This window comes from Oncorhynchus mykiss, chromosome 5 (assembly GCF_057628025.1).
Source record: "Oncorhynchus mykiss isolate SJ-2025 chromosome 5, ASM5762802v1, whole genome shotgun sequence".
Classification (NCBI taxonomy): domain Eukaryota; kingdom Metazoa; phylum Chordata; class Actinopteri; order Salmoniformes; family Salmonidae; genus Oncorhynchus; species Oncorhynchus mykiss.
This window is the reverse complement of record NC_143026.1, coordinates 8,328,704-8,342,500: the sequence shown is the minus strand read 5'-3', so window position 1 is coordinate 8,342,500 and position 13,797 is coordinate 8,328,704. Positions and strand designations below refer to the sequence as shown.

Genomic DNA, 13,797 nt, shown 5'->3' with positions numbered 1-13,797 from the left:
TCACATGGGGGAGAGGTGTTGCTTTATCTGTTTTTTGAAACCAAGTTCGCTGTTTATTTGAGCAATATGAGATGGAACAGAGTTCCATTCTATAAGGGCTCTATATAATACTGTACGCTTCCTTGAATTTGTTCTGTATTTGGGGACCGTGAAAAGACCCCTGGTGGCATGTCTGGTGAGGTAAGTGTGTGTGTCAGAGCTGTGTGTAAGTTGACTCTGCAAACAATTAGGGATTTAACACATTAACGTTTCTTGTAAAAATAAGTGATGCAGTCAGTCTCTCCTCAACTCTTAGCCAAGAGAGACTGAAATGCATAGTATTTATATCAGCCCTCTGACCACAATGAAGAGCAAAACGCGGCTCCCTGTTCTGGACCGGCTGCAGTTTAACTAGGTCTTTCCTTGCAGCACTGGACCACACGACTGGACAATAATCAAGATCAGATATAACTAGAGCAGGACTCGCTTTGTGGAGTGTGGTGTCAAAAAGCAGAGTATCTCTTTATTATGGACAGACTTCAGACTTCTCCCCATCTTTACAACCATTGAATCTATATGTTTTGACCATGACAGTTTACAATCTAAGGCAACACCAAGTAATTTAGTCTCCTCAACTTGTTCAACAGCCACACCATTCATTACCAGATTCAGCTGAGGTCTAGAACTTAAGGAATGATTTGTACCAAATACAATGCTCTTAGTTTTAGAGATGTTCAGGACCAGTTTATTACTGGCCACCTATTCCAGAACAGACTGCAACTCTTTGTTAAGGGTTTCAGTGACTTCATTAGCTGTGGTTGCTGATGCGTATTTTCACGCCCTGACCTTAGAGATCCTTATTCTTCTCCATGTTTGGTTAGGTCAGGGTGTGACTCGGGTGGGAAATTCTATGTTTTCTATTTCTTTGTTTTTGGCCGGGTATGGTTCCCAATCAGAGGCAGCTGTCTATCGTTGTCTCTGATTGGGAATCATTTCTTAGGCAGCCTGTTTTCCACCTGAGTTTGTGGGATCTTGTTTTCTGTTTAGTGTCTGTGCCTGACAGAACTGTGCGCTTTCGTTTTCACGTTTGTTATTTTGTTTAAGTGTTTTTGAATATTCAAATCATGAACATTTTCCACGCTGCGCCTTGGTCCACTCTTCATTCTACAAACGAGAGCCGTTACACGTATATGGTTGAATCATCAGCATTCATGGACACACATGCTTTGTTTAATGTCAGCGGCAGGTCATTGGTAAAAATAGAAAAGAGTAGAGGGCCTAGAGAGCTGCCCTGCGGTACACCACACTTTACATGTTTGACATTAGAGAAGCTTCCATTAAATAAAACCCTCTGAGTTCTATTAGATAGATAGCTCTGAATCCACGATATGGCAGAGGTTGAAAAACCATAGCACTTAAGTTTTCTCAACAACAGCTTATGGTCAGTAATATCAAAGGCTGCACTGAAATCTAACAGTACAGCTCCCACAATCTTCTTATTATCTATTTCTTTCAACCAATCATCAGTCATTTCTGTCAGTTCAGTACATGTTGAGTGCCCTTCTCTATAAGCATGCAGACAGTCTGTTGTTAATTTGTTTACAGAGAAATAGCATTGTATTTGGTCAAACACAGTCCTTTCCAACAGTTTTCTAGGAGCTGGCAGCAAGCGTATACAGTTGATGTCAGAAGTTTACATACACTTAGGCTGGAGTCATTAAAACTCGTTTTTCAACCACTCCACACATTTCTTGTTAACAAACTATAGTTTTGGCAAGTCGGTTAGGACATCTACTTTGTGCATGACACAACTCATTTTTCCCACAATTGTTTACAGACAGATTATTTCACTTATAATTCACTGTATCACAATTCCAGTGGGTCAGAAGTTTACATACAGTAAGTTGACTGTCAATTGGAGGTGTACCTGTGGATGTATTTAAAGGCCTACCTTCAACTCAGTGCCTCTTTGCTTGACATCATGAGAAAATCAAAAGAAATCAGCCAAGACCTAAAAAGAGAATTGGAGACCTCCGCAAGTCTGGTTCATCCTTGGGAGCAATTTCCAAACGCCTGAAGGTACCACGTTCATCTGTACAAACACAATAGTACGCAAGTATAAACACCATGGGACCACACAGCCGTCATACCGCTCATGAAGGAGACGTGTTCTGTCTCCTAGAGATGAACATACTTGGGTGCGAGAAGTGCAAGTCAATCCCAGAACAACAGCAAAGGACCTTGTGAAGATGCTGAAGGAAACAGGTACAAAAGTATCTATAGCCACAGTAAAAACGAGTCCTATATCAACATAACCTGAAAGGTTACTCAGCAAGGAAGAAGCCACTGCTCCAAAACCCCCATAAAAATGCATCATACTTTTTGGAGAAATGTCATCTGATCTGATGAAACAGAAATATAACTGTTTGGCCACAATGACCATCGTTATGTTTAGAGGAAAAAGGGGAGACTTGCAAGCCGAAGAACACCATCCCAACCGTGAAGCATGGGGGTGGCAGCATCATGTTGTGGGGGTGCTTTGCTGCAGGAGGGACTGGTGCACTTCACAAATAGATGGCACCATGAGGGAGGAAAATTATGTGGATATATTGAAGAAACATCTCAAGACATCAGTCAGGAAGTTAAAGCTTGGTTGCAAATGAGTCTTCCTAATGGACAATGACCCTAAGCATACTTCCAAAGTTGTGGCAAAATGGCTTAAGGGACAACAAAGTCAAGGTATTGGAGTGGCCATCACAAAGCCCTGACCTCAATCCTATAGAAAATGTGTTGGCAGAACTGAAAAAGTGTGTGCGAGCAAGGAGGCCTACAAACCTGACTCTGTCAGGAGGAATGGGCCAAAATTCACCCAACTTATTGTGGGAAGCTTGTGGAAGGCTACCCAAAATGTTTGACCCAAGTTAAACAATTTAAAGGCAATGCTACCAAACCCTAATTGAGTGTATGTAAACTTCTGACCCACTGGGAATGTGATGAAAGAAATAAAAGCTGAAATAAATCAGTCTCTCTACTATTTTTCTGACATTTCACATTCTTAAAATAAAGTGGGGATCCTACTAAGAAAGGACATTTTTACAAGTATTTTCCAAGTATTAAATGTCAGGAATTGTGAAAAACTGAGTTTAATGTATTTGGCTAAGGTGTATATTTACACTTCTGACTTCAACTGTCGGTCTGCTGTTAGAACCAGTAAAGGCCGCTTTACCACTCTTGGGTAGCGGAATGACTTCTTTGGCTCCAGGCCTGAAGACAAAGACTTTCCTCTAGGCTCAGATTAAACAATATGACGGATAGGAGTGGCTATAGAGTCAGCTACCATCCTCAGTAGCTTTCCATCTAAGTTGTCATTATTGATAATTAACAATCATTTTTCCACCTCTCCCACACTAACTTTACAAAATTGAATAAGCCATCTGATTCGATGAAAGAGGGAGTTGAATTTGTCTTTCTGCCCATAATTTCATTTGAAGTACTCCAAAGTGTTTTTCCCTCATTCTTTATATCGTTGATCTTGGCTTCATAATGAAGTTTCTTCTTCTTTGTGTTGAGTTCAGTCACATAATTTCTCAGTTTGCAGTAAGTAAACCAATCAGATGTACAGTAAGTCAGCCAGTCAGATGTGCAGTAAGTCAGCCAGTCAGATGTGCAGTAAGTCAGCCAGTCAGATGTGCAGTAAGTCAGCCAGTCAGATGTGCAGTAAGTCAGCCAGTCAGATGTGCAGTAAGTCAGCCAGTCAGATGTGCAGTAAGTCAGCCAGTCAGATGTGCAGTAAGTCAGCCAGTCAGATGTGCAGTAAGTCAGCCAGTCAGATGTACAGTAAGTCAGCCAGTCAGATGTGCAGTAAGTCAGCCAGTCAGATGTGCAGTAAGTCAGCCAGTCAGATGTGCAGCTAGACTTATCAGCCACTTCCTTTTCCCCCCATCTCTTTCAACCAGACAGTTTTTTAATTCCTCATCAATCCATGGAGCCTTAACAGTTCTACCAGTCAGTTTCTTAACAGGTTCATGTTTATCAATAATTGGAAGAAGCGATTTCGTAAATTCATGAAGTGCAGAGTCTGGATGCTCCTCATTTATCACATCAGACCAACACATATATTTAACATAGTCCACAGAAGAGTCACAGCAAAATGTTTTGTATGATCTCTTATACACTATTTTAGGCCCAGCTGTTGGAACTTTGTCTTTCCTGTATATAGCCACTATATTGTGATCACTGCATCCAATGGGTACGGATACAGCTTTAGAACAAAGTTCTACCGTATTAGTAAACATGTGATTGATACATGTGGATGATCTTGTTCCTGTAGTGTTTGTAATCACCCTGGTAGGTTGATTAATAACCTGAACCAGATTACAGGCACTGGTTACAGTGAGAAGCTTCCTGTTGAGCAGACAGCTTGATGAAAACCAGTGAATATTCTGGTTCCAAGAAAGTAGACCTCTCTGTTTACATCACATACACTATCAAGCATTTCACACATATTATTTAGATACTAACTGTTAGCACTTGGTAGCCTATAGCAACACCCCAAAAGGAAAGGCTTTAGATGAGCCAAGGGAACCTGCAACCACAACACTTCAATAACACTTGACATAAGATCTTCTCTAGGCATTACAGGGATATGGCTCTGAATATATACAGCAACACCTACCCCATAAGCATTCCTGTCTCTTCTATAGATTTTATGTCCTTGTATTGCTACTGATGTATCATCAAATGAATAATCTAAGTGAGTCTCAGAAATGGCTAGTATATGAATGTTATCTGATGTTAGCAAGTTATTGATTTCATGAACCTTATTTCTAAGGCTACATATATTCATATGGGCTATTTTCAGCCCTTTCCTGGGTAGTTTATCAGAGAAAAACAAAATATTGAAAAGAAATGACAAAGCAAGAAAAAAAAAAAATATTCAGCAGTCCATTAATCAATTTGTGTGTGTGTGTGTGTTTGTGTGTGGGTGTGTGTGTGTGTGTGTGTGTGCGTGTGCTGCAGGGTTGAGGCTATGAACCCATAGGCTTGGCTCTCTCATCCCTTCCAGACTTCTGGGAGGGAGGGTGGACAATGAGTCTGTCGTAGAGGATGTACGCAATGTCCCCACACGCTCTGGCAGCTTTCATGGCTGGGATCAGTTCTTTCCTCTTCTGGCACACAGCTTCAGGATAGTCCTCGTTGAGGAAGATATATGTTCCTCTCAAGTTCTTGGCTCTTTCCAGAACAGCTACATTGTCTTTGAACCTCAGAAACTTGACCACTATCGTCCTGGGCCTGTCACCTGGGCCCGTGGTTGGTTTTCGAATCCTGTGGGCGCGCTCCACCTCAATCTTCCTGTGGTCCATCTTCAATTTCTCAGAGATAATTTCCCTCACTTTGTCCTCCATCCAGGTCTCATGTGGAGTTTCTGCAATTCCGTCCACAACCATGTTGTTTCGCCTTGATTGTCCCTCCAGATAGTCTGATTTATCTGTCATTGTTATCATGGATTCACACACAGAACTGATGTCCTCTCTCAATGACTTCCAGATTGCTGTCATCTTGCCGTTCTCCTGTTTCAACCTGTTTCAACCTGTCGAGCTGACCCTGGGAGAACTGCAAACTATTCTTCAGGTCCTGGACCTCTCTGGTCAGGTCATCCATTCTTTTATTAGTAGAATCCACAAGTATTTGGACAAAACACTTGAAACTATTTTCTTGTTGTTGTAACAACTGCTTGTTGGTCTCTTTTTGTTTCTTTAAAAGATCCATCACGTGTGATAGAGAGACACCACAGGCACCGTCCTCAACGGTACTCCTGCCGGCGCTTAGGTCTTTGTCATGGTAGCTAGCAACGTATGTTAGGCTGTTTTACCCCTGGCAGTTCCAGAGAGGACAGGTCACGGGGAAAATTGAAAACAACAAACAGCAGGGATCTAGACAGCCACAAACCCGGGACAATCTGCGGTCCCAGCCACAATGGCTAACCGCGTTGCGGGCTGCGTTCAAGAACAAGCTCTTTTAATATAAATCTATATGATCAATCTTTTGCAAGGATTTGTAATTTTAATACAGTTTTGGTTGTAATATCATGTAGAGAAAACAAAAACCTTTGATTCTGATTCCATTGATAAGAGTCTGGAACCTAACCTTTGATTCTGATGAAATTGACAAGAGTCTGGAACTTAACCTTTGATTCTGATTCCATTGATAAGAGTCTGGAACCTAAACCTTTGTTGATACCATCTGTAAGGCTCAAATCCTATAACTGACTTTTTTGCACAGATCTTCCATTGACATCGACTCATGATTTGTGCAAATGTCAAACTAGGATTTTTGGGATGTTTCTGGAATCTTGGGATGTTTCGGATGTTTGGGATTATTGGGATGTTTCTGGAATCTCAGGATGTTTGGGATCATTGGGATGTTTCTGGAATCTTGGACTCTTTCGGATGTTTGGGATTATTGGGATGTTTCTGGAATCTTGGGATGTTTGGGATCATTGGGATGTTTCTGGAATCTTGGGATGTTTGTGATCATTGGGATGTTTGTGATCATTGGGATGTTTGAGATCATTGGGATGTTTGGGATCATTGGGATGTTTCTGGAATCTTGGGATGTTTCGGATGTTTGGGATTATTGGGATGTTTCTGGAATCTTGGGATGTTTCGGATGTTTGGGATTATTGGGATGTTTCTGGAATCTCAGGATGTTTGTGATCATTGGGATGTTTGAGATCAGTGGGATGTTTGGGATCATTGGGATGTTTGGGATCACTGGGATCATTGGGATGTTTGAGATCATTGGGATGTTTGAGATCATTGGGATGTTTGAGATCATTGGGATGTGTGGGATCATTGGGATGTTTGGGATCATTGGGATGTTTGGGATGTTTGAGATCATTGGGATGTTTGGGATCATTGGGATGTGTGGGATCATTGGGATGTTTGGGATCATTGGGATGTTTGGGATCATTGGGATGTTTGAGATCATTGGGATGTTTGAGATCATTGGGATGTTTGAGATCATTGAGATCATTGGGGTGTTTGGGATCATTGGGATGTTTGGGATCGTTGGGATGTTTGGGATCACTGGGATGTTTGGGATCATTGGGATGTTTGGGATCATTGGGATGTTTGGGATCACTGGGATGTTTGGGATCACTGGGATGTTTGGGATCATTGGGATGTTTGGGATCACTGGGATGTTTGGGATCATTGGGATGTTTGGGATCACTGGGATGTTTGGGATCATTGGGCTCATTGGGATCATTGGGATGTTTGGGATCATTGGGATGTTTGGGATCACTGGGATGTTTGGGATCATTGGGATGTTTGGGATCACTGGGTTGTTTGGGATCATTGGGATGATTGGGATCATTGGGATGTTTGGGATCATTGGGATCATTGGGATGTTTGAGATCATTGGGATGTTTGGGATCATTGGGCTCATTGGGATCATTCTGTAATCTTGTTTTGTCTTCTCCTCCAGACATAGATGAGTGTTTGGAGCTGCCAGGCCTGTGTCAGGGAGGAAACTGTGTCAACACGTTTGGCAGCTTCTCGTGTGACTGTCCTCCTGGCTACTACCTCAACATAGACAGTCGCATCTGTGAAGGTGAGACACCATGCCATTTAACATCCCCTTTCAATCATCTGTGAAGGTGAGACACCATGCCATTTAACATCCCATTCAATTATCTGTGAGGGTGAGACACCATGCCATAATAGTGATAATTCACCCTGACTGCTCATTTTTGTATAGCTTACATTATTTTATTTTTAAAAATATTTTTTACATACTGTAAAGTGTTTTAAAAAAAAACTTAAATCACTAAACACAGCAGGCACTTGTTAGACAGGCTTCTATTTGAGCCTTGCTTCTGTATCGTTAATGCACACAGCTTTGCTAATTTGAATAGTTTATTGTTAAATTCCAGCATTCACTTCCTGCATTTTAATACATATCTTCATTTCCTGCACTGTGTTATCGTTTACACTCTGTGTCACGTTTCTTTTGGCTTAAAAACTTTTACTTGACAGAGTAATTATTCTCCTCTTTGACTGTGGATTTTTCGGCAGTTCTTACTTTCGCCCCAATAGAGTGATCGGATGATTTTTAGGGATCTGTTGACTGTTTTTGTGCTTGCCAGTTAACTAGCAGTTCTCAGCTGTTAGCAGCCAATGGCTAGCAGTTCTCAGCTGTTAGCAGCCAATGGCTAGCAGTTCTCAGCTGTTAGCAGCCAATGGCTAGCGGTTCTCAGCTGTTAGCAGCCAATGGCTAGCGGTTCTCAGCTGTTAGCAGCCAATGGCTAGCAGTTTTCAGCTGTTAGCAGCCAATGGCTAGCAGTTCTCAGCTGTTAGCAGCCAATGGCTAGCAGTTATCAGCTGTTAGCAGCCAATGGCTAGCAGTTCTCAGCTGTTAGCAGCCAATGGCTAGCAGTTCTCAGCTGTTAGCAGCCAATGGCTTGCGGTTCTCAGCTGTTAGCAGCCAATGGCTAGCAGTTCTCAGCTGTTAACAGCCAATGGCTAGCAGTTTCTTACTAGCGATAAAAACGGATGATTGTCATCATTTTTAGAGTCATTATTGAATTATTTAATGTAACAGATCAAACATGAAACCTTTTTAACAATTCATGGTAATTCATGGTAACCTCATAAACAATTAATTTAGACCCTGTGTTTATTTTAAACAGATGTTTTATTTTCTAAAATGTGTGCTATTAAAAGGGACAGGCTGCTCTATTTGAGTCTCAACGTTTAATTGAAGTTTTACGATAAATAAAAAAAATTATATATCATATACCGTAACGGTGTAACCTGATTTAAAAAAAAATCCACATACGTTCTAATAGTGGGCTCAAAATATAATGAAAACCAACTATGAGCAACATAACTAAAACACAGCATTAGACACCAGGTTTTTTTCATCAATACCATGAACTGATCACCTCTGTGACCCTGCAGACATTGACGAGTGTGTGGTGAATCCTGTAATCTGCGGCCCTGGCACCTGCTACAACACACTGGGGAACTACACCTGTGTGTGTCCACAGGATTACATGCAGATCAACGGGGGAAACAACTGCATGGGTGAGTGCTTCATTACACAACGTATAAATAAGAACAATATAGTATTTCAATGAGAAGAAACACGTTTATCCAAAGTCACTCACAGTCATGTGTTCTGTACACTCCAGACCTGGGTTTAAAGACTACTTGTTGGCCTTCTGTAGGCTCAGTTTGTAGGACATGGGGCTTGCAACACCCGGATAATGGGGTCGATTCTCAGGACCACCCATACGTAAAATGTATGCGGGTATGGATAAAAGCGTCTGCTAAATGGCGTATATTATTATATTATTTGAAATCATTTCAAACACTGTACCTGTGGTTGATTGAGCATTCCTGGTATAGTCCCAAAAGGTCAAACCCCGCCCACCTGGCCCTCCAGTCAGGCTAGAGTAGTCTCCCTAGAGAAAACACTCAAAGTATTAAAAATATTTAAAAGAGTAGATAAAAAGGAGGAAGGAAGCGCTGCTAAGGTACACAACCGTAGATGTTGGTAGACAGAAGGGGCTCTTTGATAAAAGGGGTAAATTGGTCATCAAAAAGAAAGGAGGACCAAGGCACTCTACATATAATTAATTAAAATGCCTTTATTTGTATGGCATGTTCAATGGAAACAAAGTTTTTAAAACTCGACTCATTTCGGGTGCATGGCCTTCGTCAGGGAGTACTTGAACCCAGGTCTGGAATATACCTCATCCTGATTCCTCATGCTGCAATAATATAAACTCATTAATTAATGTAACCTACTTTTTTAATTTTAATTATTACATGACGTTTCAGTCATTTAGCAGACTCTCTTATCCAGAGCGACTTTACAATCAGTGCATTCATATAAATAGATAGGTGAAACAACCACATATCACATATGGCACATCGTCACATTACTAAAACCATAATCAAATCTATCTTAACCACAATCTTCTACTGGTCAACTGATTGTGCCACCATGTTCCTTTAAAAAAAAAAAAACAGACATGAGAAAGAGCCTGTGCTACAGGAACTTCAACGGCACAACGTGTGAGAACGAGCTGCCCTTCAACCTCACCCACAAGATCTGCTGCTGTGCCTATAACGTGGGCAAGGCCTGGAACAAGCCCTGCGAAGCCTGCCCAACCCCCGGGACTGGTCAGTAGCACACGCATGCACGTATACACACACACACACAGACACAGACACACACACTCAGATACACAGCATTATTCATGGTAAAAAAGTGTTTTGAATGGCTTTGCTTTCCAGGTGACTATAAGACACTTTGTGGAAACATCATCCCTGGCTTCAAACTGGATATTGAAACTGGGAAAGCAGTGGGTGAGACATACTATTCTGCTCCTACTTAGTCAACTTGTATTATTTTTTACATGAACCACGTTCACTTCTGGTCCTAAAAAAAGTTATGGGGGTCTCCCGAGTGGCGCAGTGGTTTCGGAGGACGCACGGCTCTCGACGTTCGTCTCTCTCGCTCGACGGGAGTTGCAGCGATGAGACAAGGCTGTAACTACCAATTGGATGCCACGAAATTGGGGAAAAAAGGGTGCACATTTTTTAAATTAAAAAACAGTTATGTCACACAGTACATGCATCTGTCTATTCAGCTACTTGTAAGTGTAAGAACCATCTACAGTGTGACTTAACTTTAAGTAAAGATATGACAGATTTGTTAAAATTCGGTTTGCTTCCTGTTTCAGATATTAATGAGTGCAGAGAAATTCCAGGTATCTGTGCTAGCGGGGTCTGTATCAACCAGATAGGGAGCTTCCGCTGCGAGTGTCCCACCGGCTTCAGCTACAACGACCTGCTGATCATCTGTGAAGGTAACGTTGAGGAAACATTCAGTCCCTAAAGTTAGGTACTAGAATAGCTGAAGAAACACCTGATGTAACGTCAGATAGGACTATAGAAACACCTGATGTAACGTCAGGTACGACTATAGAAACACCTGATGTAACGTTGGATACCACTATAGAAACACCTGATGTAACGTTGGATACGACTATAGAAACACCTGATGTAACGTTGGATACGACTATAGAAACACCTGATGTAACGTCAGGTACGACTATAGAAACACCTGATGTAACGTCAGGTACGACTATAGAAACACCTGATGTAACGTTGGATACGACTATAGAAACACCTGATGTAACGTCAGGTACGACTATAGAAACACCTGATGTAACGTTGGATACGACTATAGAAACACCTGATGTAACGTTGGATACGACTATAGAAACACCTGATGTAACGTTGGATACGACTATAGAAACACCTGATGTAACGTCAGGTACGACTATAGAAACACCTGATGTAACGTTGGATATGACTATAGAAACACCTGATGTAACGTTGGATACGACTATAGAAACACCTGATGTAACGTTGGATACGACTATAGAAACACCTGATGTAACGTTGGATATGACTATAGAAACACCTGATGTAACGTCAGGTAGGACTATAGAAACACCTGATGTAACGTCAGGTAGGACTATAGAAACACCTGATGTAACGTTGGATACGACTATAGAAACACCTGATGTAACGTCAGGTACGACTATAGAAACACCTGATGTAACGTTGGATACGACTATAGAAACACCTGATGTAACGTTGGATACGACTATAGAAACACCTGATGTAACGTTGGATACGACTATAGAAACACCTGATGTAACGTTGGATATGACTATAGAAACACCTGATGTAACGTTGGATACGACTATAGAAACACCTGATGTAACGTTGGATACGACTATAGAAACACCTGATGTAACGTTGGATACAACTATAGAAACACCTGCTGTAACGTTGGATACGACTATAGAAACACCTGATGTAACGTTGGATACGACTATAGAAACACCTGATGTAACGTTGGATATGACTATAGAAACACCTGATGTAATGTTGGATATGACTATAGAAACACCTGATGTAACGTTGGATACGACTATAGAAACACCTGATGTAACGTTGGATACGACTATAGAAACACCTGATGTAACGTTGGATACGACTATAGAAACACCTGATGTAACGTTGGATACGACTATAGAAACACCTGATGTAACGTTGGATACGACTATAGAAACACCTGATGTAACGTTGGATACGACTATAGAAACACCTGATGTAACGTTGGATACGACTATAGAAACACCTGATGTAACGTTGGATACGACTATAGAAACACCTGATGTAACGTTGGATACGACTATAGAAACACCTGATGTAACGTTGGATACGACTATAGAAACACCTGATGTAACGTTGGATACGACTATAGAAACACCTGATGTAACGTTAGATACGACTATAGAAACACCTGATGTAACGTTGGATATGACTATAGAAACACCTGATGTAACGTCAGGTACGACTATAGAAACACCTGATGTAACGTCAGGTAGGACTATAGAAACACCTGATGTAACGTTGGATACGACTATAGAAACACCTGATGTAACGTCAGGTACGACTATAGAAACACCTGATGTAACGTTGGATATGACTATAGAAACACCTGATGTCAGGTACGACTATAGAAACACCTGATGTAACGTCAGGTATGACTATAGAAACACCTGATGTAACGTTGGATACGACTATAGAAACACCTGATGTAACGTTGGATACGACTATAGAAACACCTGATGTAACGTTGGATACGACTATAGAAACACCTGATGTAACGTTGGATACGACTATAGAAACACCTGATGTAACGTTGGATACGACTATAGAAACACCTGATGTAACGTCAGGTACGACTATAGAAACACCTGATGTAACATCAGGTACGACTATAGAAACACCTGATGTAACGTTGGATACGACTATAGAAACACCTGATGTAACGTCAGGTACGACTATAGAAACACCTGATGTAACGTTGGATACGACTATAGAAACACCTGATGTAACGTTGGATACGACTATAGAAACACCTGATGTAACGTTGGATACGACTATAGAAACACCTGATGTAACGTTGGATACGACTATAGAAACACCTGATGTAACGTTGGATACGACTATAGAAACACCTGATGTAACGTTGGATACGACTATAGAAACACCTGATGTAACGTCAGGTACGACTATAGAAACACCTGATGTAACGTTGGATATGACTATAGAAACACCTGATGTAACGTTGGATACGACTATAGAAACACCTGATGTAACGTTGGATACGACTATAGAAACACCTGATGTAACGTTGGATACGACTATAGAAACACCTGATGTAACGTCAGGTAGGACTATAGAAACACCTGATGTAACGTCAGGTAGGACTATAGAAACACCTGATGTAACGTTGGATACGACTATAGAAACACCTGATGTAACGTCAGGTACGACTATAGAAACACCTGATGTAACGTTGGATACGACTATAGAAACACCTGATGTAACGTTGGATACGACTATAGAAACACCTGATGTAACGTTGGATACGACTATAGAAACACCTGATGTAACGTTGGATATGACTATAGAAACACCTGATGTAACGTTGGATACGACTATAGAAACACCTGATGTAACGTTGGATACGACTATAGAAACACCTGATGTAACGTTGGATACAACTATAGAAACACCTGCTGTAACGTTGGATACGACTATAGAAACACCTGATGTAACGTTGGATACGACTATAGAAACACCTGATGTAACGTTGGATATGACTATAGAAACACCTGATGTAACGTTGGATATGACTATAGAAACACCTGATGTAACG

At 41.2% G+C, this 13,797-nt stretch overlaps 1 protein-coding gene across 2 annotated transcripts in view; it reads left to right on the top strand.

Moving 5' to 3' along the window:
- Positions 1–13,797, top strand: part of fbn2 (fibrillin 2) — a 349,375-nt gene that overhangs the window by 157,121 nt on the left and 178,457 nt on the right. For both annotated transcript variants that reach the window (XM_036976697.2, XM_090233643.1), the window contains 5 exons: positions 7,468–7,593; positions 8,943–9,068; positions 10,020–10,172; positions 10,287–10,358; positions 10,736–10,861. In XM_036976697.2, the coding sequence (XP_036832592.2) occupies positions 7,468–7,593; positions 8,943–9,068; positions 10,020–10,172; positions 10,287–10,358; positions 10,736–10,861 (603 nt within the window). The remainder of the gene's footprint in view (positions 1–7,467; positions 7,594–8,942; positions 9,069–10,019; positions 10,173–10,286; positions 10,359–10,735; positions 10,862–13,797) is intronic.